The sequence below is a fragment of the Podarcis erhardii genome (genome assembly GCF_964252035.2).
Source record: "Podarcis erhardii genome assembly, chromosome: 1".
In the NCBI taxonomy this organism is placed as follows: domain Eukaryota; kingdom Metazoa; phylum Chordata; class Lepidosauria; order Squamata; family Lacertidae; genus Podarcis; species Podarcis erhardii.
This window is the reverse complement of record NC_138497.1, coordinates 119839617-119867342: the sequence shown is the minus strand read 5'-3', so window position 1 is coordinate 119867342 and position 27726 is coordinate 119839617. Positions and strand designations below refer to the sequence as shown.

General features: G+C 44.8%; 1 protein-coding gene across 3 annotated transcripts in view; it reads left to right on the top strand.

Annotated features, from left to right (window-relative positions):
* DCAF17 (DDB1 and CUL4 associated factor 17) overlaps positions 1-22652 on the top strand; it is a 34551-nt gene extending 11899 nt beyond the window's left edge. For all 3 annotated transcript variants that reach the window (XM_081881740.1, XM_081881741.1, XM_081881739.1), the window contains 10 exons: positions 864-942; positions 1787-1873; positions 2686-2793; positions 5280-5382; positions 7281-7423; positions 8928-9037; positions 10121-10208; positions 12817-12900; positions 15442-15597; positions 22035-22652. In XM_081881740.1, coding sequence (XP_081737866.1) covers positions 864-942; positions 1787-1873; positions 2686-2793; positions 5280-5382; positions 7281-7423; positions 8928-9037; positions 10121-10208; positions 12817-12900; positions 15442-15597; positions 22035-22226 — 1150 coding nt within the window. In that variant the 3' untranslated portion in view covers positions 22227-22652. The remainder of the gene's footprint in view (positions 1-863; positions 943-1786; positions 1874-2685; positions 2794-5279; positions 5383-7280; positions 7424-8927; positions 9038-10120; positions 10209-12816; positions 12901-15441; positions 15598-22034) is intronic.
* The last annotated feature ends 5074 nt before the right edge of the window (positions 22653-27726 follow it).

Genomic DNA, 27726 nt, shown 5'->3' with positions numbered 1-27726 from the left:
CTGGATCATGTGGCCAGCATGACTAAGCCGCTTCTGGTGAACCAGAGCAGCCCACGGAAACACCGTTTACCTTCCCACCAGAGCGGTACCTATTTATCTACTTGCACTTTGACATGCTTTCAAACTGCTAGGTTGGCAGGAGCAGGGACCGAGCAACGGGAGCTCACCCCGTCGCGGGGATTCAAACCATCGACCTTCTGATCGGCAAGCCCTAGGCTCTGTGGTTTAACCCACAGTGCCACTCGCGTCCCTGTAAATAAAGTAGATTAGCCAAAATGCTGAGTTGCTGAAGTCTGTCATGCGAACTGCGCAGACTTTGCGGGTCCCTAAGTGTTCCGATGTCTGTTGGCATTGGTCACTGTGATGTTCGGGCAGAAGAAAGCTTTTAAAGCTCCTGAACGATCGACCACGAGGGAGGGTACATGCCAGTTGGGCATGTGTCTCTGCCAGGGTCCTACTTGAGTGTAGGCTGAGCTCCTGACAAACACAACCCATCAGAGGTCAAACAGAGCGCCACTGTCCACTGTTGGTAGAAGGAAGGTCCTGAGAGAGTGAAGTATTTAAAGCATCTCAGTGAGGGATTTGCCACGGGCCCCATATTCTAAAGCAGTGTTTCCCAACCTTTGGTCTCCAGCTGTTTTAAGACTACAATTCCCATCATCCCTGACCATTGATCTTGCTAGCTAGGGATCATGGGAGTTGTAGTCCAAGGTTGGGAAACACTTTTCTAAAGGACGTTGAAAACAAAGCAGTTCACTTTCCCAGAAAATAAATGGCATTTCATTTTGGTTGAGAGTAGGACCCTTGGCATTTTGTTTTGGTCCGTTTACCTTTTATTTGGTCCGTTTACCTTTTACCACTAGATATCTAAGTTGGGATGTTCCTCAAGAGGTCATGGTTGTCAAGTCAGCTCAGCTGAAGCTCCCTGCGGCCGCACGGCAGGTACGTTGGCTGGAAAGTATTTGCTTTCAATAGGAGACCTTTTGGGCTGCTTCTCATGTCACACTATACAGGAAGCTTCAGGAACTGTTTCTCCCTGATTTTGCTTATGGGATTACTGTGTCTTTAAAGGACAAGGATACTTGGGGCTTCTGAGTCTATAAAGTATCTCAGAATTTTGGGAGTCCCTGATCTGACTCGAGATGCCTTGTGAGCAGCGTTCGAAGCTCCCATTGTTCCAGGCACGTTTTGCGACAAGGAATTTCTTTAGCGCAAGCCGTTTCTGAGCTCTGGGCGCAGTACTGCGCCTAAGATTTCAGATTAAGGCTGCAGAGTGGAAGGAAAGGAAGAGCTTTTTCTGCCTCCACACTTCCAGCCACTCTCTGAAGTCCAGAGAAGAGACCCTCTTAAGACTATCAGGGGGTGGACTAGACCATGTGAAAAATGAGCCTAATATTTTAGCTGCAGTTCTTTGATTTTCAGCTTTGTATCCTTGTTATAAAAAAAAGTGCACCTAGACATTCTGTTGTTGAGCCCATAACCTGGGTTTAAGGTGCCCTTTAGCTCCTAGCTTTCGTATCTCAGTTTCTAACACTGCTTGTTAATGGCTCAATCCAACTTGGGCAATCTTATCCAGATCACCCCACTAACCTCTTAATTTGGGAAGTACAGAAAGCCAATCCACACCCCTAGTGCATCTGTTTTCAGAGTGTTATCCATGTTGCTCTCTCCCGAGAGATTCTACCATCATAAGTGCTTGAGGAAGAAGATGATCATTCGTATCTACCTCTGTCTTATCATGCCCAAGCTGAAGTGTGATAACTGTTTCTGGAATGTTCCTTCCTAGACTGGCATCCAGCAGTCTGTGCTTTTCCTTGCCGTGTTCAGAGTTCTTCCGCTTTCGTTCATCGGGATGCTAGAACTTGACAAAAAAGTAAGTCTGCTATCCTAGGGGTTAGGTAAAGGGTAAAGGGACCCCTGACCATTAGGTCCAGTCGTAACCGACTCTGGGATTGCGGCACTCATCTCGCTTTATTGGCCGAGGGAGCCAGCATACAGTTTCTGGGTCATGTGGCCAGCATAACTAAGCCACTTCTGGCGAACCAGAGCAGCGCATGGAAACACCGTTTACCTTCCCACCAGAGCGGTACCTATTTATCTACTTGCACTTTGACGTGCTTTCGAACTGCTAGGTTGGCAGGAGCAGGGACCGAGCAACGGGAGCTCACCCTGCCGCAGGGATTCGAACTGCCGACCTTCTGATCAGCAAGTCCTAGGCTCTGTGGTTTAACCCACAGCGCCACCCGCGTCCCAATATCCTAGGGGTTAGCTGGCATCTTTTCAAGTGTTATCAGAAAGTAAAGCCATCAATCGGTACAAATTGCTAGTTTTAGAAAGCCTGAGAAGCCATTATTATTATTACTATTACTATTATTACTATTATTATTATTATTAAATTTACTGTATTTCCCCTTGTATAACACGCCCCCGTGTATAACACGCCCCCCTGTTTTGGGGGACTCAAAATTAAGAAAATGGGGGCGATTGCCCCCGTGTATAAGACTACCCCCCTTTACTAAAAACATTATTTTTTAGTAAACAAAACTAGTCTTATACACAGAAAAGTACGGTATATACCGCACTGTATGGCTCCAGGTCCTAGTTTCTAACCAATGCTAGTGATTTTTGTCAAGTGTAGGAGGCTTCTACTGATCTCTTCATTTATTTTCTTTCCGCTCAATCCAGATCTTTGGAAACAGCATGACAGACGCCACGTTGTCTCATAACCTGCTGGTTGTGACACACAGCTCTGGCCTTGTCAGGCTGTACAGCTTCCCGGCTATCTCTGAGCAGGTAAAGGACCACGAGCAGAATCAGTACAGCGCCGTCGATGCAGAAGTTGTTTTAGAGTAACGTAGCTTGCATGCTTAAGGTTGGGGAGAAGCAGCAGGCGGAGGGGAAAAGCAACGGTTAAAAAGGCATTGATATGAGTCAGTAACAAATATCTCTTGCTGCACATCAGCATAAACTTGGTTCCTGAATCATACAGAGAGGGGGAATTTGCTCTCCACGGAACTCCAAAAGAAGCGTATGGGAAAAGAACAACAACGGAAACAAAACGAGGTCAACTTATTTTTTGTGGGTGGCAGAGATGTGCCTCCCCAGATCGGACTTTCCCACCCCAATGCCCTTCAGAGATTGCTGGGGTGCAGCTTCTGCCATCCCTGACAACTGGTCATGTGGCTAATGGCATTTGGTGTTCAATGGGGCGTTTGCAGGGCACCTGGCTGGAGAAGTCCATTGTTCCAAAAAGCAAGCGAGCAAAAAATAAAATAAAATTATGGAACGCTTCACGAATTTGCATTGCCAAATTATAGTACTACAATATATCCAAAACAATGGGAGAAATTGGAAGGATCTCAAAAGAGAAGATAGACAGGGACTGGAAGGTGTTTAAAGGATACTTGCAAAATCATATTGAAAAATCAGAACTCCTGTTAGAATAAACAAGTTCCGTTTTAAATACTGGAATACTAAATAAGATGGATAACAATGTGTAATAGAAAAAGAAGCATGAAAGGTGTGTGAAAGAAAGTAATAGAAGTGGAAAGAAATTGCAATTGAGTAGATTGGAAGTCTAACACAAAGGTGGGGTGAGGGGTGGTGGATGGTGATGGGAAAACGAATTATCTGTGGGATTGAGTGCAGGTATGTTTGAACATTTTTAAGGATTGTATGAAATGTATGTTTGTATATTTCAAAAAACAAAAAGCGAGCGAGCAGTATCATCCTAGCCATAACATTTTGCAGTGCCTCAGAACCTTTGTCAGCCACATTTCCTTCTGTGAGCAACCTTTCTCATGCTGGTAGGTGGACAGGACCCTGAGGCAAAACCAGCCAGACTAGAATGGTCTTTTATCCAGACTAGGGTGGTCCAACGCACAGCCCAAGGCCTGCATGTGGCCCTCGAGGCAACATTTGACTCTCTCCACCCCTCAGCCTTCCCCAAGCCAGGTAAGTGAGGCACTGGGCTTGGGGAAGGAGGTGTGAGGGCCCTGACAGTGTCCCAGAGTCCTTCTGCCGACTTCCCAAAGCCTAGTTAGTGCTTTCCCTGCATTGGGAAGGAGGTGGAAGGGCTCTAGGACCCTACCAGAGCCTTGCAACTCCTTCCCAAAGGCCAGGGCCTCCCTTACACAGCTTTGGGAAGGCAGCACAAAGGGTGGGGAGGTGGGGTGTCAAATTTTGGCTTTGCTCGCCTCTGCCCCGTCCAACAAGGCAGTGTGCATCTTGTGGGTTCCCTGCCAAAGTACAGTGGTACCTCGGGTTACATACGCTTCAGGTTACATACGCTTCAGGTTACAGACTCCGCTAACCCAGAAATAGTGCTTCAGGTTAAGAACTTTGCTTCAGGATGAGAACAGAAATCGTGCTCCTGTGGCGCGGCAGCAGCAGGAGGCCCCATTAGCTAAAGTGGTGCTTCAGGTTAAGAACAGTTTCAGGTTAAGAACGGACCTCCGGAACGAATTAAGAACTTAACCTGAGGTACCACTGTATGGCCCACATGGTCTGAAAAGTTGGACTGCCCTGATTCTGGCAAGCGAGAGGCATCAAGAGTTCAAGATCACATTCCAGCCAGGCAAGAACGCTGTGGGTGCAAAGGAAGGGCCAGTGAGGGGCAAGGCCTGGGAGAGTTCTGAGGACCAAACAGAGAGGCCCTTCTAAGCTTCAGGTTCTTGCTCCTTTTTCCTTTGTGTATGCTTCCAGAGATAAATGTTGAAGCTCAGATTTAGAAACAAGGAATAACTTAAAAACAAGCAGACTTAAAACTTCCTTAGATGAGAAAACAGTGCAGCAACTTTCTTTAGAATAGAACAATCATTTGTTGTTGTTGTTTAGTGGTTTAGTCATGTCCGACTCTTCGTGACCCCATGGACCAGAGCACACCAGGCACTCCTGTCTTCCACTGCCTCCCACAGTTTGGTCAAACTCATGTTAGTAGCTTCGAGAACACTGTCCAACCATCTCGTCCTCTGTCATCCCCTTCTCCTTGTGCCCTCCATCTTTCCCAACATCAGGGTCTTTTCCAGGGAGTCTTCTCTTCTCATGAGGTGGCCAAAGTATTGGAGCCTCAGCTTCAGGATCTGTCCTTCCAGTGAGCACTCAGGGCTGATTTCCTTCAGAATGGATAGGTTTGATCTTCTTGCAGTCCATGGGATTCTCAAGAGTCTCCTCCAGCACCATAATTCAAAAGCATCAATTCTTTGGTGATCAGCCTTCTTTATGGTACATAACAATCATGTGTCAAAAGAATTAAGCAGGTTTCTTTTGTTTTCTTTTAGTTCACAGTGTGCCAGGTGGATCTGGGACAAAAGTACTGGAACGGCAGAGGTGGGATTGTGGGAAAATACCCCTTTGGCCTTCCCTGCAATATTAAAATAACAGGTATTTCTACGGGGTTATAGTTTCATTACCACAAGTGGTCAGTTTCATGTTTTAGAAAAAGCCCTAGCGCTGCCAGTAACTGCTGCTTTTATGTGCATTGGTATAGTAATTGTTTTAGAATTTGTATTAATACTGTTAATGTAGTCCTTTGTGTGTCTCCTCAGAAGTAAGCACCACTGCATTAGTTTGGGCTTACTCCCAGGAAAGGATATATAGGATTGCAGCCTCTCTCTCTCTCTCTCTCTCTCGCTTTGGACTGTTATCCTGTCCCCTGTGGCTTTGGAGAGCATAAAACCTAGTACAGTCGTACCTTGGAAGTCAAATGGAATCCGTTCTGGCAGTCTGGTTGACTTCCAAAACATTCAGAAACCAGAAACCAAAACGTGGCTTCTGATTGGCTGCAGGAAGCTCCTGCAGCCAATCGGAAGCCCCGTCAGACATTCAGCTTCCAAAAACAGTTTGCTAACCATAACGGTCACTCCCAGTTTTGCGGCGTTGCAGAGCCAAAACATTCGAGAACTAAGCTGTTCGAAAACCAAGGTACGACTGTACTGTGCAATTTGCAACGTACAATGCAATGTAACAGCTTCAGCTGGTAAGACAGTTAATGTCCATTCCTGGATCAGGCACTAGCTTGAACACTACTGTCCATGCAAGATTGGATAACTGCCATGTCCTCCACATGGGTTTTGAATGCAGCTAGGCTGCTTTGGGGAGCAAACTCCCGCCAGCATATTGCTTGCAACCAATCCGTTACCAGGCAATCTTCAAGGTTTTGGTGCTAACATGCAAGGCGCTGTGCAGCTCAGGACCAGGTTACTTAGGAGACCACATTATCCCTTATGTATGAAATGGGTCACTGCATTATCCGGGAGATTTCTTCCTTGAAGTTCCTAAAATACTAGAAGCCCACTCCACAGTAGCTCTGAGCTACTGGGCTTTCAGCATGTCTTATGAGAGTTGGCAGGCACCTAAGATATGTACTTTGTGGAAACAATTGAAGATATTTTTGTTCCGGCAAGCTATCCTTAGTGGTTATTTTGTACTGTTTTGTAAACTGACTATTTATATACTATACTTGTGAACTGCCCTGAGACACATGTGAAAGGCGATTCACAAATTAATAAAATAAACACAATCCGTAAAGGGAAAATGTGATTTCTTGTCGCCTTTATTACCGTATTTTTCGCGCCATAGGGCGCACTGGACCATAGGGCGCACCTAGTTTTTGGGGGGGGAATCAAGAAAAAAAAATCCTATTCCCCCCCCCCCGCCCCAAAGAGCAGCGTACAGGCTGCGCACAACCTCTCCCTTCCGGAGAGGCACTGTTTTGGCTTTCTCCTGCCGGGAGAGGCTGCGCGGGGCTAAAGAGGAAGCCCTAGCCCCGTGTAGCCTCTTCCTACCGGAGGGGCTGCATGCGGCTATCCCTGAAGCCTGGAGAGCGAGAGGGGTTGGTGCGCACTGATGCCTCACGCTCTCCAGGCTTCAGCGAAAGCAACACGAAGCCTTTGGAGCGCGGAGGGAGTGCATAATCATAGTTGCACTATAAAGAAGAGTTTGGATTTGATAATCCTGCCTTTCACTCCCCTTCAGAAGTCTCAAAGCGGCCAACATTCTCCTTTCCCTTCCTCCCCCACAACAAACACTCTGTGAGGTGAGTGGGGCTGAGAGACTTCAAAGAAGTGTGACTGGCCCAAGGTCACCCAGCAGCTGCATGTGGAGGAGCGGAGATGCGAACTCGGTTCCCCAGATTACGTGTCTACCGCTCTTAACCACTACACCACACTGGCTCTCAAAACTTTCGGTGTTTAGTGGCCGTAAACTCTTGTGTGTGCGATCTTTAAAGCTTTACCGAAGAACAAATGGAATTATGAAGCTGTTCATGTTAACATTCGCAGGTACCCCAAATCTGCTTTTTGAAGTGTCTTCCCTGGAGAACACATTTGAAATTGGAGGATACCCTTGGCATTACATCATCACTCCTAATAAGAAAAAACAGAGAGGAATCTTCCACATTTGTTCATTGAAAGACCACATTTTGGTAAATCTGTTCAAGTGTCACATATCAATCAGAAAATCGTGGGTGTGTAAAATAGGAAGATAACCATTCAGCATTATTTCATGATAGCTCAGTCGGTAGAGCATGAGACTTTTAATCTCAAGGTCGCAGATCCCTGGATTGCAAGGGGCTGGACTAGATAATTCCGTTCCAGCTCTACAATTCTATGTTTCCATGATTCAGTTCTCATTTTTTACTTGTGCTTGCCTGATTGCCCCATTTCAAGATAGAGTCACGTATGTAGAATCACGTTCAACATTAGGTTGCCCTGTTTTGTGTTTGTATACAGTGGTACCTCGGGTTAAGTACTTAATTCGTTCCGGAGGTCTGTTCTTAACCTGAAACTGTTCTTAACCTGAGGTACCACTTTAGCTAATGGGGCCTCCTGTTGCCGCCGTGCTGCTGCCATGCGATTTCTGTTCTGATCCTGAAGCAAAATTCTTAACCCAAGGTACTATTTCTGGGTTAGCGGAGTCTGTAACCTGAAGTGTATGTAACCCGAGGTACTACTATATAAGGAAACATCCTTGTATTGTTGGATTAAGCACAGACATGAATACAAATTCTAGGGATAAGATCCCACAATGTGAGCAAGACGCCTGCCACATACTTTTGAGTGGCTGTTTTCCTGTTGCAAAGATGCGCATCTTCTGCCCATCTCGCTTGCAACCTTACAGTAATATTTGGAGGCAGCAGGGTGAAAATAGTGGGTTCAGTATTTAAAGCAGCTTTTCCCAACGTGGTGCCCACTTTGTACTGCAACTTACATTGCAGCTCTATGCTTGTTGGGGCTGATGCATAGCTGTAAACTTTTCCCTTTCCTTGCGAGGAATCCTATTCAGAATAAGGGAGTTTCCCTTTAAAGAAGGGAAACGTTGACAGCTATGGGCTGATGCGATATGGAGCATGACAATATCTGGAGGGCCACAGGTTCCCCACCTCTGATTTTTAAAAATAAATAAATAATAAATATTCAGGGAATGTGTCGTATCCAGTTAGTAGGCAATTTATACAGGCAAGCATTAAATTGTGTTTCAGTCTAATTGCTTTGGCATTAAAATCTGAAGGGCTCATACCTGTCGTAGCTCATCCATTTTTTAAATTACTTTGGTAAAGTACCCTTGTAATAAATTAGATAGAAAATTGCATGTCTTATTTCAAATTTTACACTCTTTGTGCCCCCACCCCCAGGAATAGATTTCTTAGTGGTAAATATGGGTTGAAAACAGAACTGCAAGGTTGGCCAAATGGATTGTATTCTGGGATGAGATATTGAACAACATTCAAATGGGGCAAACATTCAAATGGGGCAAATTTGGACTGTGGAAACCAATGTTAAGATGCCTAAAATTGAACAACACTCCATACTTCCTTCTAGGAAGATCAGAATACAAATGCGTGCTATAACTTCTCAGTGTACATTAGATAGAGGAGTCTCTTCTGTGTTTGTTCGAGATAACTTACATGTTTTGTTTCACCATTCCAGGCAAAGAACGGTATCCAGGATATGGAATGTTCCTCGTTGGAACCTGACTGGATATCTTTCCACCCAGACACGTCTGGAAGAGTGCTGCATGTGGGACCAAGTTTGATTAAGTAAGTCTTGCTGTGAAAGTAGCCTGTGCCTACCTGTGACTCCGTCGTTCTTTAGTCTTCATTGAGGGATTCACTGTCCAAGCTCGCAGGTGGCGCTGTGGTCTAAACCACTGAGCCTCTTGGCTTGCCGATCAGAAGGTCGGCGGTTTGAATCCCCATGACGGGGTGAGCTCCCGTTGCTCTGTCTCAACTCCTGCCAACCTAGCAGTTCGAAAGCACACCAGTGTGAGTAGATAAATACGTACCGCTCTGGCGGGAAGGTAAACAGTGTTTCCATGCACTCTGGTTTCCGTCATGGTGTCCCGTTGTGCCAGAAGTGGTTTAGTTATGCTGGCCACATGACCCAGAAAGCTGTCTGCAGACAAACACAGACTCCCTCAACCTGAAAGCGAGATGAGCTCCACAACCCCATGGTTGCCTTTGACTGGACTTAACCGTCTAGGGGTCCTTTACCTTTTATCTTTAGCTGTCCAAGCTGAACTTCTGATTGGCCAAGGTTTCCGTGTCCTTATAGATGTGTTTGGGAAAGGGTTAGGCAAATTCATAGCCGTGATAGCTAAATGGAACCTATATGTTGAGAGGCAGAGGCATGTATCAATGGTGGGTTGTTGCCTTCAAGCTTATTGGAGGCATCCTGTTTATCATCTTTATTTCTTTATTGGAGGTTCATTATTTATTATGATCTTGAATCACCCAACATGAATTTATAGCAATATCACGTAGCTAGATCTTCCAGTTTATATTTTCAAAGGTGATTAATTTCTGGATTCTCAGAACGAAAGAAATAAGTAGAAATGTTTTACCTGTGTGTGCACTCGCATGTATGCAACAGAGTCCTGGATCATGCCCTTTGATACCACCATTACACACAGGAACACAAGAAGCAGCTTTGTACGGTCTGACATATGGCAAGTTCTGATGCCGCCACCCAAAAGATGCCAAATATGTGCTTATTAAAAATGTGCTGGTTCCTGACTTCATCGCTCCATCTCAGAATGCATAGTGGCTGTGAAATTAATGTTTTATTTCCCCATCACACCTTCCTGTGAATGTGACTCTCTTGGTTTCATTTTTCTCTACCAGAGTTTTGAAGCTGAAGGAATCGGAAAAGAACGCAGAACAGCAGGAAGTTACGGAAGACTTTGTCATACAGGCCAACAGGAGAAATAATGTGAGAATGTAACAACAAACCTGGATTGTTGTTATTATTATTAAACTTTTTTATTTGTGCAATTTGTATATTGTAGAGACCATTCTTCTCATTTCAGCTCTAGCTCAGATGGGGGAAAATTAAGTCTCATTTAGGGCTGGTTCACACATGCAGCTTCCTCTCTCATTCACAGTCATATCTTCTCTGTTCACCTGCGTCAGTACCTTTCAGTGGAGACAACTTTGAGCTGGGTGCATGAATGGTTATCAGGTGATGAAGATTCCTGAGTGTGAATCAATCCTTTGTGGCCATTGTGTAGCAAGAGGCAGGCTTGGTTCTGTGCTGAAGCTGTTAACTGTTTAGGGAAGTGTGGCTTTAAAATGCTTCCATTGCATCTGAAAGTTGTTGCATGGAAGCAGATCACAAAAACGTACCATTGAAAAGACCTAGAAACTCACCATGAGTTATTCATGACTTGCATCTGAAGATCTGAAGTTTAGGTGCGGCTCACAAACCGACATATAGGGCAGTTTTTTTCAGATAAGGGGTCAGGCAGCTTTGAAATTATAGCGGTGCTACATTCGAAAATCCTCCTTGAGGAGAAAATGCGTGCTGTCAAAGCCTATCAAGAAAACGTTGCTAACATCAGAGAAAGATGGGATTTGCCCCTTGTGTGTAAGTTGCTAAATGGTTTAGTCTCTGAGCTAAAAATAACTATTGTTATTACAGTCGTACCTTGGATCCCAAACGCCTTGCGAGTCGAACGTTTTGGCTCCAGAACGTCGCAAACCCGGAAGTGAGTGTTCTGGTTTGCAAACGTTCTTTGGAACCCGAACGTCTTCTGTGGCTTCCGATTGGCTGCAGGAGCTTCCTGCAGCCAATCGGAAGCCGCGCCTTGGTTTCCAAACGTTTTGGAAGTCGAACGGATTCCATTCGTTTTCAGAGGTACTACTGTATTGTTTATTTTCTAAGAACTAGATTTTGTTTTGGAAACAAACAGGCTTCCAATCCTCATGGTTGTAGAACAAAGCTTGGAAACGTGAAGGCAGGGTATTCAAACAGGGTTTTTAAGCTATTTAAAAAGAAGAAATGTTTTCTAGTTTGGGCACTCTCATCAGCCCTAGCCCTCCATGTTCAGTGGTCAGAGAAGATTGGAGCAGGAGACCAGCAACATATGACAGGCCACAGGTTCCCCACTCATGCTTATAACCTGGATTTCCATGGCTCTTACTTCCTGTACGCTATTTACCTCCTGATTTATAGCAGGAATGGGGGAAGAGCTGTGAGATGTTGGAGAAACATTAATTACCAAACCACAGTCCCCACGTGAGAGGTGCTTAGATCTAAACACTGAGCAGTCAGCGACATAGAATCAGAGTTGGAAGAGACCACAAGGGCCATTGAGTCCAACCCCCTGCCAAGCAGGAAACACCATCAGAGCACTCCTGACATATGGTTGTCAAGCCTCTGCTTAAAGACCTCCAAAGAAGGAGACTCCACCACACTCCTTGGCAGCAAATTCCACTGTCGAACAGCTCTTACTGTCAGGAAGTTCTTCCTAATGTTTAGGTGGAATCTTCTTTCTTGTAGTTTGGATCCATTGCTCCGTGTCCGCTTCTCTGTTTGAACGTCTGTGTTGCGTGTTGCAGTAAGCCATAAGCAATTTGCATCATCTACTCCTTGTGCGTTGGTGGGAGGGGGATGAGACACAATAACTGGCTTACCATTCTGTCCGAAAACAGGGATTATGGTTTGTTTCACTCCTAGCAAACCACAGCCTGTAGCCAAGGTTTGTTCTTGGTTTTCTGATCATGGTTTGTTTGGAGCAAAATGGGCAGACTACCTCAGAAAGTAGTGGATTCATTTGAGGTTTTAATAGAGAGCTTGGGTGGCCCTCTGTCAGGGATTCTCAAGCCGTGATTCCTGTATTCAGGGGGTTGGACTAAATGTCCCTTAGGATCCCTTCTAACTTGTATGATTCTGTGGAACAAATCTTAATCCCTGGTTCAGACATAACGCTAAGCAGGGAGGAAACAAACAGCTTAGATCGGCACATTCACAACAAACCATTAAATGTTGTTTACTGTGACATTGAATTGTATTGTTTTTAATGAGCTAGGACATAGTTATGAGAGAGAAATAACATAGCTAATAAAGGGAGGATGAGAAACAGCTCAAACAGTATTTTGAATGTGGTTTTGAATAAACAACAGTAAAGAATCTTTATCTAGCTTTTCTGTGCTATAAATAAATACCCAGCAAGCTTAAAAGCTGCTTCTCTGGAGTGCAGTGACTATTAGTCTGTATTTCTGCTGCAGCGGTTGAGAATGTACTGTTGACTTCATTATTCTCCTGAATGCTTTGTAATTATCCTTTAAATCTTTGCAGCAAAGACGCCCAAGAAGATGGTGTCTGTGTTTTTTCTAGATGCAGTGCGCATTTTTCAAATCGTTTTGAAACTTTAACCAACCTGTCCTTAAGTAGAAACCTGCTGAAAATCCATATTTAACAAACAAAAAAGTAAATGAAAACTTCAGTTAGCATTGTCCTTAATTTTACTATTTGTCTCATCTCTCTCTCTCTCTCTCTCTCTCTCTCTCTCTCTCGTCTCCATATTTTAACCTCAAAGGTTAAGAACTCTGTAACGGTAACAGCGTCTGGCCGAGTTGTGAAGAAACGTATGACACTATTGGATGATGACCCTGGGCAAGAGGTAACAAAAAAATTCTGTGATCTTGAATAAGGCATCTCGTGAAATGAGCCTCGTTGGCTTTGTAGAACTTCTGCTGTATCTGATGCTCTGCTCAGAGTAGAACCATTGAGGTCAGTGGGCATAACTGATTTAGGTGCATTGATTTCAGTGGGTCTTCTCTGAGTACAACATAGTTTAATGCAAACGTTTGTGTGTGCATATAAAATATAACTTACTCGTGTGTACAACCACACACACACACACACACACACACACACACACACCCTGCTAATTTAAATGTTGTCAAAAGTATCTGAGTTCAAGCCGGGAATGACAGGAACTCTGCTATACAGTGGTACCTCGGGTTAAGTACTTAATTCGTTCTGAAGGTCTGTTCTTAACCTGAAACTGTTCTTAACCTGAAGCACCACTTTAGCTAATGGGGCCTCCTGCTGCCGCCGTGCCGCCAGAGCCCAATTTCTGTTCTCATCCTGAAGCAAAGTTTTAACCTGAAGCAATATTTCTGGGTTAGCAGAGTATGTAACCTGAAGCGTCTGTAACCCGAGGTACCACTGTATACCAATTCCTTTTGCTTTTGCTTTCCCCCCATTTTGATCTCTTTGTTTTCTAGTCCACCACTGGTCAGCTAGGAATCTGCCAGCACACACCTGGGAAACTAACTTTCCGTTAAAAATACAGCTTTTTGTGTTTCCTGTTTGCAGGGGAGGGATGACACATGGGGCATACTAGTCGAGCGAAATGTTAGGCTATGCTTTAGAAATGTCAGGCTAGCACTGTCCTAGATATTGAGAAATGTACAGGGAATTTAATTGGCCGGTGAGCATTTTGGTTATCTGACTGTCCGGTTTGACTGCACACTGCAATGCCTGCGACCGATTTTCTGCTATTTGCAAGCCTAAGGTTCATGGAAAAGGATGGTAAACAACCTAGGCAAAACACTACAGATCTGAACAGTGTGCCCCCAGCATCATTAGAAACTATTTTTGGAACCCATTTTTCACCCTCCCATCAGGAACTGGAGCTGAGATGACACAGCCACAAGAATTCTAATTCCTCTGCTTCTGGAAACTATCTGCAGCCTTGTTTCCATGGAAATGAATACCGTCTGGGTGAAAAACATGGCAAGGGTTCCTCCATGGCCTTTAAAACCTGTAGTTCATTTATATTCAGTTACCAAATTTAGAAAGAGAGAGAAAACACGCAAGCAGGCGGAATTTTACCCATTGTATGCCTGCTGTTGGGTTTTATGGTTTAAATTATTACCATTATTATTGTTTATTGGATTTATCTACCGCCCTATACCCAGAGGTCTCAGGGCGGTTCACAGAACAAAATCAAAATATAAAACCACAAAATATATAATCAGAATAAAAACAACCACCCAATAACCCCTCCCCAAAAAACCACATTTTAAAAGGGCATAGGATGTCAATCAAATCAACCAAAGGCCTGGTTAAAAAGGAGACATTTCTGCCTGGCACCTAAAGGTGTGTAATGAAAGTGCCAGGCAAACTTCCCTGGGGAGAGCATTCCATAGACAGGGAGCCACTGCAGAGAAGGCCCCGTTCTCGTGTTGCCACCCTCCAGACCTCTGGAGGAGGAGGCACACAAAGGAGGGCCTCAGAAGATGATCTCAAGGTCCGGGTAGGTTCATATGGGAAGAGGCGGTCCTTGAGGTATTGCGAACCTGAGCCGTTTAAGGCTTTATAGGTCAAAACCAGCACTTTGAATTGGGCCCGTTTCACCGTGAAACACTTTAAAATATTTTCCTGGATTTGGGGACTGCACGGCAACTAAGACAAACAGAGAGATCATGCTTCTAGAGGCTCCAAGTGAAAAGTATCAAAAACTCAAATGGCTGGAAAGCAAGAGGCAGCAATTGTTGACAGGACCATTTATAGATTACAGCCGTTTCTCTAATAATGATGATGATAATAATAATAATAATAGTGTATATATATGTGTGTATATATATTGGCTGTATATATATATATATATATATATATATATATATATATATATATATATATGTATGTATATATGTATATGTATATGTATGTATTTATACATACCCCGCCCAACTGGCTGGGTTTCCCCAGCCACTCTGGGCGGCTTCCAACAAAATATTAAAATACAGTAGTCTATTAAACATTAAAAGCTTCCCAAAACTTATTTTAGACTTAATAATAATAATAATAATAATAATATATTATTTATACCCTGCCCATCTGGCTGGGCTTCCTCAGCCACTCTGGGCGGTTTCCAATTTTTTAAAAAAATAGTGTAATACCTCAAACATTAAAGGTTCCCTAAACAGGGCTGCCTTCAGATGTCTTCTAAAAGTCTGGTAGTTGTTGTTCTCCTCGACATCTGGTGGGAGGGCGTTCCACAGGGCGGGTGCCACTAGCGAGAAGGCCCTCTGCCTGGTTCCCTGTCTTCCGTCTGTTTGTTTTTACCCGCGCAATAGCTAGGAGATGTTTTAAAAAACTGTGGCTAAATAACTTAACTTTCTGAGTAACCCGAGCTCCTGTTTTTAATAAGACTTTCAAAATTGTGGACTATGAAGATGAACTGAATTTACTGTCCATTGTGGCAGTTACTCAGATAGGAGCAGATGGGGACGCCCACCTTGACTTCCACTGCAACGAGTACGGGACTCGACTTAAGAGCATTCCGTTTGCGGAATCTTGGGATGTGGTGAGTATAATCCCACTAAACGTACCGTACTTTTCCGTGTATAAGACTATGTTATTTTCTTTTCTATGTTGTTATTATTATTATTATTTATTTATACCCCGCCCATCTGGCTAGGTTTCCCCAGCCACTCTGGGCGGCTTCCAACACAATATTAAAATAAAGTAATGCATCAAACATTAAAAGCTTCCCTAAACAGGGCTGCCTTCAGATGTCGTCTAAAAGTCTGGTAGTTGTTGTTCTCTTTGACATCTGGTGGGAGGGTGTTCCACAGGGCGGGTGCCACTACCGAGAAGGCCCTTTGCCTGGTTCCCTGTAACTTGGCTTCCCGCAGCGAGGGAACCGCCAGAAGGCCCTCAGAGCTGGACCTCAGTGTCTGGGTAGAACGTTGGGGGTGGAAACGCTCCTTCAGATATACTGGACTGAGGACATTTAGGGCTTTAAAGGTCAGCTCTATAAAACACTGAACAGTACAACAAAAAACACTGAACCTTCTCTAACATTGGGATTGAGTAACTTGTTCATCACTGTTACGAAGGCTCCATCAGCAATACTTGGTGTTTTAGTTTTCAGGTTTACCTAGAGACGACAATATTTTGAGAACAGGGGGAAAAAATTCTCCCCCTCTCTGTGCAGCGCCCCTTCAGCGAAGCCACAGGAGAAACTGAGCCCCTTCCATTTCTCCTCCCGCTTCGCTGAAGGGGCGCTGCACAGAGAGCGAAAGCTGCACAGCACCTCTCCAGCGAAGCAAAGTACACACCGACCCCTCTCGCTCTCCAGGCTTCAGCGAAAGCAACGCGAAGCCTCCTGAGCACGGAGGGAGCGCTCCCTCTGCACTTCGGAGGCTTCGCGTTGCTATTGCTGAAGCCAAGGAGACTGCATTCGCTCCATAGGACGCACACACATTTCCCCTTAATTTTTGGAGGGGGAAAAGTATGTCCTATAGAGCAAAAAATTCAGTACTTTTTTATTTAAGAAGGAAGTGAAGGCTGGCATTCTCTGAGATCTGGCTAGAGTAGTCCCCCCCCCCCCCAACGTGGGTCTCCAGCTGTTTTTGCACTACAATTCCCATCATCTCTGTCTTTTAGGACCAGTGGTCAGGGATGATAGGAACTGTAGTCCAAAAACAGCTGGAGATCCAAAGTTTGGGAAACCCAAGAGGGCATATAAAAGTCACTTGGAAAAATGTGTGCACTCTTACTAGCTGGCATTATTGCTTGGCTGTGACTTAAGATTTATAGAATTTGCCTTGGTAAAAAGAAAAAGAAAAAATATGATTTATCAAGTATGCATCAGTGATGTTCCAAAAAAATAGTTGATATGCGTGCTCAATATTATACGCTTCTGAGTGCAGTAGACTTATTGAAAGAAAAATCCAACTGCAGCCCTACTCTGCTGGCCAACTTCTGGCCAATTTCTGCCAGAATTCCCCCTTCCAAGCAGGCCAGCAGGTGGAAGTGCCACTCACAGCATCCCTGCTGTAGTGATGGCACTGCGCCCGATGTGGACCTGATTGCTGGATCTGGTGCAGCAATTTGCCGCCCCTCCCACCACCTGCCCCATCTCCTGTTGGGCATGGCCGCAAATGTGACAGTTGCCCCACTGTTCCATAAAGACCCAGAGGGCTGATTAGGGGCAGGAAGGTTGATTTGCTCCTCTAGTCATTCCTGGGATGTGGGTGGCGCTGTGGCCTAAACCACTGAGCCTCTTAAGCATGGGTAGGCAAACTACAGCCCTGGGGACTGGATCCGGCCCAATCGCCTTCTAAATCCAGCCCACAGACTGGGTGTTTTTACATGAGTAGAATGTGCCCTTTTATTTAAAATGCATCTCTGGGTTATTTGTGGGGCATAGGAATTTGTTCATTTCCCCCACACCAAAAAAAATATATAGTCTGGCCCCCCACAAGGTCTGAGGGACAGTGGACCGGCCCCCTGCTGAAAAGGTTTGCTGACCCCTGCTCTTGGGCTCGCTGATCAGAAGGTCGCAGTTCGAATCCCCGTGATTGGGTGAGCTCCCATTGCTCTGTCCCAGCTCCTGCCAACCTAGCAGTTTGAAAGCGTGCCAGTGCAAGTAGATAAACAGGTACCTCTGCGGCGGGAATGTAAATGGTGTTTCCGTGCGCTCTGGTTTCCCTCACGGTCAGATCAGATCAAAACTTTATTAGCAAAGCCAACAGGCCACAGCTATACAAGAATTAAAAATAAAAATAAGAATAAAAAGAAGAAAAGAGCAGGCAAAAGGAGGTCCGTCAGATGAACAAGTCTGTCACTCAGATGGTGGCCCTCAATTTCACAGCTCTCTCGATGTACCTCGCGACCTTCTCTGTTATCTGACTATCCGTATCAGATAAGAGAAAATACAGTGTAATGTCTGGTGAGCGGCCGGGGTTGGAGAGAATGAGTGGAGTAATAATCTCATTCCTTAGGTCTTTGTAAATGGGGCAGGATAGGAGGACGTGGGACACTGTTTCCGTGTTACCATCTCCACATGGGCAGAGACGTTTTTCAAATGGAGTCTTTTGATAACGACCTTCGAGTACGGCAGAAGGAAGAACATCCCATCTAGCCAATGTAAAGGCACGTCTGTATTTTGGGATGGTTAATTTAAACAGATATGAAGCTGGGGAGTCAAAATGAGAAGGGGGAGAGTAGGTATACCATGGGCACAGTTTCTTTAAGATAGTCAGGTTGTTTTGCCATTCAATGTCTTTCAGGCGCTGGCCTATTAGACTCTTTGCTTTAATGAGGCCCATTGATAGTAGGGACTGTGAATGCAAACCGCATGTAAGGAGTTTTTGATGCACAGTTTTGAACCACTTGCTTTTGTGAGGGTCTTGCATTACTAGAGGCAGTAGACCAGGTGGATTTAGATTAAGACGAAGCCAATAGTTGAATGTTCTTTGCCAGGTCTGAGTTTCTACAGATGGAAGGCAGGCCTCGAGTCGTAATGCTGCGTTTGGAACACAGGTGGGGACGCCGAATATCTGCCTTAGGAATTTAGACTGAACAGTTTCAAGACTGGAGCAGTGGTTCCCCGTCCAGATTTGTGCCCCATACAGTAACTGCGCCAGAGGTTTTGCTTGAAAAACTTCAAGGGCTGCTGGGATGTATCTGCCCCCCTTCGTGTAAAAGAAGCGGGACAGCATCTTAATACTTTGAGCTGCTTTTTCTTTGGCACATTTTTGATGGACATCCCAGGACCCAGTCGACTGGTTTCGACTCTGGTTTCCCTCACGGTGTCTGTTGCGCCAGAAGCAGTTTAGTCATGCTGGCCACATGACCCAGAAAGCTGCCTGTGGACAAATGCCGGCTCCCTCGGCCTGAAAGCGAGATGAGCGCCGCAACCCCAGTCGCCTTTTTTTTATTTTATTTTTTTTATATAAATATTTATTGAAGTTTTTTGAATACAAATGCATAGATAATAAACAACATTACTTATATCATAACATAATTTCGTCACTTCTTTGGACTCCCTCACGTCTCCTGCTCCCACTTACATCGTTAAAAAAAAAAAAAATTTCCAAGCAAATTACCATCTTGTTTACAATCTTATATCCGCTCATTTAAGTAAAATCTAGCAGTTCTCCAAAAGATTTATATTTTCCTTAGTCTCACTTATCGTCAAATTCAGATCTAATTCAGTGGTGGACAATTATTTGTGATCTAGCATCCTTCTTAACATTCAGCCAAATTACAATATTTTTGTAAATAAATCTTAAATTTCTTCCAGTCTTCTTCAACCCTCTCTTCTCCCAGGTCTCGGATTCTGCCAGTCATCTCGGCCAGTTGCATATAGTCCATCAGCTGCATCTGCCACTCTTCCAGTGTGGGTAGATCTTGAGTTTTCCAACTCTTAGCGATGAGTATCCTTGCTGCCGTTGTTGCATTACATAAAAAATGTTCGGTCCTTCTTTAACACCTTCTGGCCGACAATACCCAGAAGGAAGTCCTCTGGTTTCTTAGTGAAGGTATACTTAAATACCTTTTTCAACTCATTATATATCATTTCCCAGAAGGCCTTCACTTTAGGGCAGGTCCACCAGAGGTGAAAGAATGTTCCTTCATATTCTTTACATTTCCAACATTTATTATCAGACAAATGGTATATTTTGGCAAGTTTAACTGGGGTCATGTACCATCTATATATCATTTTCATTACATTTTCCTTCAGAGCATTACATGCAGTGAAGTTCAGCCCAGTGGTCCACAACCTTTCCCAGTCCTCAAACATAATGTTATGCCCAATGTCCTGAGCCCACTTTATCATAACCGATTTAACCATTTCGTCTTGTGTATTCCATTTTAACAGCAGGTTATACATTCTTGATAATACCTTAGTCTTTGGTTCTAACAATTCTGTTTCCAACTTCGATTTCTCCACCTGGAACCCTAACTTTTTATCATTTTTTAAGACTTCTTTAATCTGAGCGTAATGTAACCAGTCTCGCACTTTATCCTTCATTTTCTCCAAACTCTGCAATTTCCAATTGTCTCCATCTTTTTCTAATATTTCCCAATATTTTGGCCATTTGGCCTCCATATTGGGTCTTTTTCGGGCCTTAGCTTCCAGAGGTGAAAGCCACCTCGGAGTTTTGTTTTCCAATAAGTCTTTGTATTTTGTCCAGACATTAAATACTGCTTTCCTGACAATATGGTTCTTAAAGGCCTTATTGATCTTAACCTTATCATAACATAAGTATGCATGCCAACCAAAAGCATTGTTGAAACCTTCCAGGTCCAGTACATCAGTGTCTTCGAGAAGTAGCCAGTCTTTTAGCCAGCAGAAAGCTGCGGCTTCATAGTACAGCTTTAAGTCTGGCAGGGCAAAGCCCCCTCTTTCTTTCGCATCAGTTAGTATCTTAAACTTAATTCTGGGCTTTTTGCCCTGCCAGACAAATTTAGATATATCTCTCTGCCACTTCCGGAAGCACTCCGTCTTGTCCACAATCTGCAATGTTTGAAACAAAAACAACATCTTTGGCAATACATTCATCTTAATAGCAGCAATTCGGCCTAACAAAGAAAGCTTCAATTTTGTCCAACTATCCAAGTCTCTCTTAATTTCAGACCAACATTTTTCATAGTTATCCTTAAATAGACTCAGATTTTTCGCTGTTATATTTACCCCTAGGTACTTTACTTTTTTAACCACAGTTAGTTCTGTTTCTCTCTGAAACCGTTCTGACTCTGTATCTGTCAGATTTTTTCCCAACACCTTAGTTTTCTGTTTATTTAGTTTAAATCCCGCCACCCGACCAAAATCTTGAATCAATTGTAATACTCTTTTTGTACTAGATTCTGGCTCCTGCAGGGTCAGAACTAGGTCATCTGCAAAAGCTTTAAGTTTGTATTGTTTCGTTCCGACCTGAATCCCTTCCACCAACCGGTCCCCTCTAATCATATTCAAGAGCACCTCCAGAACCGATATAAATAGCAAAGGGGAAATCGGGCACTGGACTTAACTGCCCAGGGGTCCTTTACCTGTTGACAATGAGCGCTTTGCTGGTGGATTGAACAAAACGCCCCCAACGGGCTGCTGCCTCCATCCAGCCGCTTTTTGCCTTCAGCAGCTGCCAGTTCTGTTGTGTCACAGGAGGAGCAGACTCCTCCCTCTGTCTCTGCTTTCCTGCCTCTCATTCTCTCCTCCCTGCCCTGCCAGCTGAGCATAGCTGTCAACCGTCCCTTATTTGACGGGAAAGTCCCTTATCCCAGCGCCGTTTCCCGCTGCTGTCCCTTATTGATGATGTCCCTTAAATTTCCCGGGTTTCAAAGGAAGCAGCTCCTCTCCCTCCCTCCCTCCCTCCCTGCCGGCCAGGGAGGAGGGAGGCTCCAACTGTGTTGCTTGGCTGCGTTGCTCACCCAATAAGGAGTCTAAGAACGACTGGGGGGTGGAGCTTCCATGCCTTGTGCCAATCAAATCTGCCGCGTTGCCTGGGGACTCGCCTTTGCTCAGCGCTTCCCAGCGGAGAGGTGACGGTGGTTTTCCTTGCTGCATCCCCTTTGCTGGGTTGCTGCGCTGTGGGAACCACCGCTTGAGGCTTCGTTTGGCTGCTGGTTGACTAAAATCCCTTATTTTGGCTGCTGATCCCTTATTTTTGAGGCTGCTGGTCCCTTATTTTCAAATCTGTAAGTTGACAGCTATGCAGCTGAGGCTCCACCTAATCCCCAAGGCCCAATCAGCCGCTGCCATGGCCAATGGTCTAGGATGATGGAAGGAGTTCTCCGACAACATCTGGGGGGGGCATGGGTTCCCCATCACTCTGGAGTAGAGCTTATATTCACTGGTTAGCCCAAGCTTCATGTTATAACTTGCTTGCTGCAGAGGGATGTCATATCTGAGGTGTTGTTCACCGCAAAGCCCTGTGTGTCATAGGAGTACCTTCCCCACCCTGCCTACCTGAAATGAAAATTACTGTTTTCTTTGTTCTCTCCATGCAGACATACAACCATGAAGTTTACTTTGACAGAAATATAGTTGTGCACATAGAACAGAAGCCCAGCAGGATCTACAGCTGTTACGTTTACCAAATGACCTGCAGTAGTTCTAAGGAAGATGAAGACATAAAGAAGGGGAAAGGGGAACGACTGTTTTGTGAAAAAATGGGGAAAACTTTTGAGGTTTTTTTGTAGTTCTAGCCATTTTAGAGACTTTGCACCGAGGATTTGTAAACCTCTTTGAGCTGGTTAATAGTTGTTGCTCAGCTTCCTCTGTGTAAATATACATCCTTTTGTAATGGAAAAAAAAAATTCCACTACATATTTATTCCCACTACATATTTATTTTAAAGTTGTCTTACACGTAATGAAATGCGAATTGCGTTCATTTGCAATGTTTTCAGGAGGCAGAAGGGGTCGCTACCCATTTGGCTGAAGAGCAGGATACCTTTTGATGGACTGGTTTCTATGACACACAGACTTTCAATAGCTCAAAACTACGTTTGTAATACTTATTTTATTATTTATATGCCGCTCATGTGACTGGGTTGCCTCAGCCACTCTGGGTGACTCCCGACAAAATATGAAAAACACAATAAAACATCAACCATTAAAAACTTCCCTGAACAAGGCTGCCTCCAGATGTCTTCTAAAAATCTGATGGGAGGGTGTTCCACAGGGTGGGTGCCACTACCGAGAAGGCCCTCTGCCTGGTTCCCTGTAGCTTCATTTCTCGTGGTGAGGGAACCACCAGAAGGCCCTCAGAGCTGGACCTCAGTATCCGGGCTGGACGATGGAGGTAGAGACGCTCCTTCATTTATCTCTGTTTTCTTTAAAATGTTTATCTTCTTTAAGTGAGACCACAAATAGAATTGCAGTACAGCCATCTTCAGATTCCATAAAACAGTAGACTCTGTAGAGAGCAAGTTCATGCTCAGTTGACCTAATGCTAGAGCATTCATGAGCAAATGCTGGATGACATAGTCCTAATCAGTATAGTGGTACCTCGGGATGCGAACGGGATCCGTTCTGGAGCCCCGTTCACATACTGAAGTGAACACAACAAGCGCGTGCACGGTTTGCATTTTGCCGCTTCAGCGCATGCGCTTGACTTCATTTTGAGCATCTGCGCATGCGTGAGCAGCGAAACCCGGAAGTAACGCACTCCGTTACTTCCGGGTTGCCGCGGAACACAACTTGAATGCGCTCAACCCGAAGCACATTCAACCCAAGGTATGACTGTAATGAGAAGGGAGAGCAGGGGCTGGACTGAGCTCTTCCCTCAAACAGATGATTGACTTATCGCCAATTACCGTATTGGCCTGAATATAAGCCTCACTTCCCCCCAAATTCCGACCGTGAAAAGTTTAGTGTGGCTTATATTCGCGACCTTAGGTTTTCAGCCAGGATTGCAGGACAAACAGCGTCAGGAGCACGGCAAAGCGGCGCCCACCCCGCATGTAGTCCCCCCTCCCCTCCCCCAAGGCCAGGAAGGGAGAGAGCGAGGAAGGAAAAAGTCCGTCGGTGTCAGGAGTGCGGGCAGGAGCCAGGCCCTGTGACCAGTAGGGCTTCGCAGGACTGGGGCCTTCCTAAGTTTGTTCTGGAGAGGCAAGGCGCAGCCGCACAGGTGAGGCCGCTTGGTAACTCGCACCTGGTGGCAAGAGCCGGGAAGGGATATAAGGTCAGCATTTCCCTTCGGCTTTTTGCCACAGCAACATGTTTCCTGCCTTGCTGCGTTTGGCTTCTTGCTTCCTGATCCTTGGACCTCGGCTTCTTGACTCCTTGCTTCTTGACCCTCGGACCCTTGACTTCGTGACTCCCTGCATTCTGACCCTCGGACCCCTGGCTTCTGGACTCTCGTTCCTGCTCCCACCCCGCCATCTTGCCCCTGGTCCCGACGTCCTCAGCCGGGACTTCGATCGCCTGTAGACTGGACCATGACAGTCAGCAACACAGCACAGCTCCCCCTCCCAGTATGCAGCCAGGAGTAACGAGGATGGAAACGGCTTATATTCAGGTATTTTTTCTTTCCAATTTTATTTCCCAATTTTAAAGGCGTGGCTTATATTTGGGTGCGGCTTATATTCAGGCCAATACGGTATCTCAGTAAAGTTACCAACCAGGACTTGTAAGTGGTGTTAACAGAGTGTGCAGCAGTCCACTTCTAGACGCACATATAATTGGGCCAGGGCCCCTGTAATTAAAACTTCATAACAGTTTTATAGCAATAGGGATAGGAGAAGAGATTCAGTTCAGTTCGGGTTCAAAGCCGAACTGATCCAGTTCTGAAACAGTATGAGCCAAAACACAACCATCATTCGAAATTCATGCTTGCCAAGGTTTTTAAACGCCGTTCTCCAACCAGCCAGCGTTTACAAAAAAACAAACAAACCACATATACATGAGGAACCTGTGCGTTAACATATTCTTGAAAACATACAAAAATGCTATATTGAAATTACATTGCTTGCAAAAGTGTGTACATGTCAGAACTGCATAGAAAAATAATTTTATCAGGAGAATTTGCACTAAAATGCTGAAGAACCTTCATGAGGATTTTTGTTTTTTAATCACAAACTGCTGCAGAAATATGGAGAGCCGAGTTTAATATTGGGGAAATGAGGAGCTGTGAGAACTGAAATTGACAGATCTTTCCATCCCTATCCAGCGGTGGACTGGATATCAGAGGCTAATGACCCCAAAGAATCAACTTGGCTGTTCCATACTATTGTTTGTCCTGAATTTGGCAAGATTGTATGTTTTCATTCTCAGATATGTTTGTACTGGCTTGGTGCAAGCTTCCTTTTAGAGCTTTCCTTTTTAGCCAAAACATTTCCCAAATTCCACTCGGGGCAAGGTCTGAGGGGGACTGTCTTTAAAATGAAACTGGAAATTCATATGTTGAGTCCTCGTTTCTTTTATTCTTACGGCATATTATCAAAAGTCATGCATTTGCTTTAGATTTACAAAACATTCTCCATTCTTCCTACCTCCGCATTTTCATCAGATATCCTGGCCACTCGATGGTGAAAATATATCATTACTAATCTGCACGCATACACCTGAAATTGAAAGAAGTGCAAGTAGATAAATAGGTACCACTCCGGCGGGAAGGTAAATGGCATTTCCATGCACTGCTCTGGTTCACCAGAAGCGGCTTAGTCCTGCTGGCCACATGTCCCGCAAGCTGTACGCCGGCTCCCTCAGCCAATAAAGCGAGATGAGCACTGCAACCCCAGAGTCGTCCGCAACTGGACCAAATGGTCAGGGGTCCCTTTTTATCAACAACAACAACAACAACATACAGTCAAACCTTGATTCCTGAATGGCTCCGTTTTGGAATGTTTTGGCTCCTGAAAGCCAAAAACCTGGAAGTAAATGCTCCGGTTTTCAAACGTTTTTCGGAAGCCAAACTGCTTCTGGGGAGTTTTTTTCTTTTTTCTCCACTGACATTGCAGACCACCCTTTGATCCTTGGTTGTCGAACGTTTTGGAAGTCGAACAGTCTTCCGGAACGGATTACATTCGACAACTGAGATTTGACTGTAATAATAATAATTTATTATTTATACCCCACCCATCTGGCTGGGTTTCCCCAGCCACTCTGGGTGGCTCCCAACAGCATATTAAAAACACTATAAAACATCAAACATTAAAAACTTCCCTAAACAGGGTTGCCTTCAGATGTCTTCTAAAAGTCAGATAGTTGTTTATGAAGCCACAGGCGGCCTCTGAGACTATAGGTTTGAGTATTTCTGTGGTGGCTGTCATGAATGGGATACATTTACCTTCTCACCTAGCCAATGCTAATGAGATATGACTTGGGAAATCATACTCTCTGAATTAATTTGGTCTTCTCAACAGTTAAGTAATACGAGAGGAATGGAGAAATACTAAAAGCTTCCATATGATCCCTGTGGGAAGACAGCTTTCTCAACGTTAAAGTGAACTCCTGGCTTAGGGAAGAATTGAGGAAATCATGCTTTTGAAAATGTGCATAAGCGCAGAATGACATCTGCAGTAAGTAAAGGAGTTTCACTGCCCTGCCACCGATTTTTAATCTCTGTTCAGGAATGGACCGTAGGGACATTTTTGAAGCAGGAAGTCTCAGGACTTGAAAGCAAGAAGTTAAGAGTTTGTTTGATTAGATTTATGTACTGCCCTTCATCCTAAGATTTCAAGACGGTTCACAGAATAAAATATGGGAGAAAAACACGTAAATAAGTAAAACAAAACAGCAAAAGAATAACCCCCTCTCCTTTCCTCCTCTACATAAAATTCCCATGATCCCTGACCAAAGGGGTCCTGCTAGCTAGGGATTATCTGAGATGTAGTCTAAAAACATCTGGAGAGACCCAAGTTTAGGAAACACCGGTGGGCTGTGGCAGGTGCCCACTTAGGCCAGCTCTTGACAATCAATCAAAATGTTTATTCGGCTTTACGCCCATCATGAAACACAACACAACAAAACAAATCAAATAAAACAGCGGACTCGTACAAGCCACAAGTAGTATAACACAGTTCACAACTCACAAGGACAAATATTAGCCATTCATAAGAAAAGTTTAATATTAAGATTAAATTTTTTTAAAAAATTGCACTACACTAAAATCAATATATGATGTCGTTATAGAAAATTCTTATAACTATCAATAATCAGCCAACATTCCATTCCGTCTCTTGTACGAGAGGACGGCTGTTAGGAATTTAGCAACCTGTAGGGTAATATAAGGATCCACATCTTGAAGAACCCAGGCAAGCTGTAGGTCTACTGGTTTGTCAGCCATAGGCTGGATTATGGAGTTTAGTATACTAGCACGGGCTGAACTGTACAAAGGGCAGATAAACATAACATGATGTAGAGATTCAGATGTTTTCATTTCACAAGCACACATTGAAGGGACTTGGCCCTTAGTGAATCTATGTCTCAGCACGTTTGTTGGAAAGACATTGAACCTAGCTCTAATGAAGGCATATCGGTGAGGCGCGGCCATAAAGGTAAAGGTAAAGGTACCCCTGCCCGTGCGGGCCAGTCTTGACAGACTCTGGGGTTGGTGCGCCCATCTCACTCAAGAGACCGGGGGCCAGCGCTGTCCGGAGACACTTCCGGGTCACGTGGCCAGCGTGACAAAGCTGCATCTGGCGAGCCAGCGCAGCACACGGAAACGCCGTTTACCTTCCCGCCAGTAAGCGGTCCCTATTTATCTACTTGCACCCGGGGGTGCTTTCGAACTGCTAGGTTGGCAGGCGCTGGGACCGAGCAGCGGGAGCGCACCCCGCCGCGGGGATTCGAACCGCCGACCTTTCGATCGGCAAGCCCTAGGCGCTGAGGCTTTTACCCACAGCGCCACCCGCGTCCCGAGACGCAGCCATAAGCGATGTTAAATAGGACGGAGCGCGGTAGATAGGGGTTACGCTGAAATTTAACGGCGAGCAGGCTCCACCACCAGCTACGAAATTTTGGTATAGCTCCGCATCATCCAGCCTTTGATTTATACACCTTTTTGCCACATTTAGATCCAGTTTGAGCAATTCAGTGGGCGAGATCTCATAGGACAGCAATTTGGCATGGATTTTTCCTGACCACAAATTTGTGAAGTCATCTCGCCACATGCATTGAATGAGATAGTGGTTCGGGAGTTTATGCCATAGGGATATCCAATAAATCAAAACTCTCCTCCATATAACTTAACTCC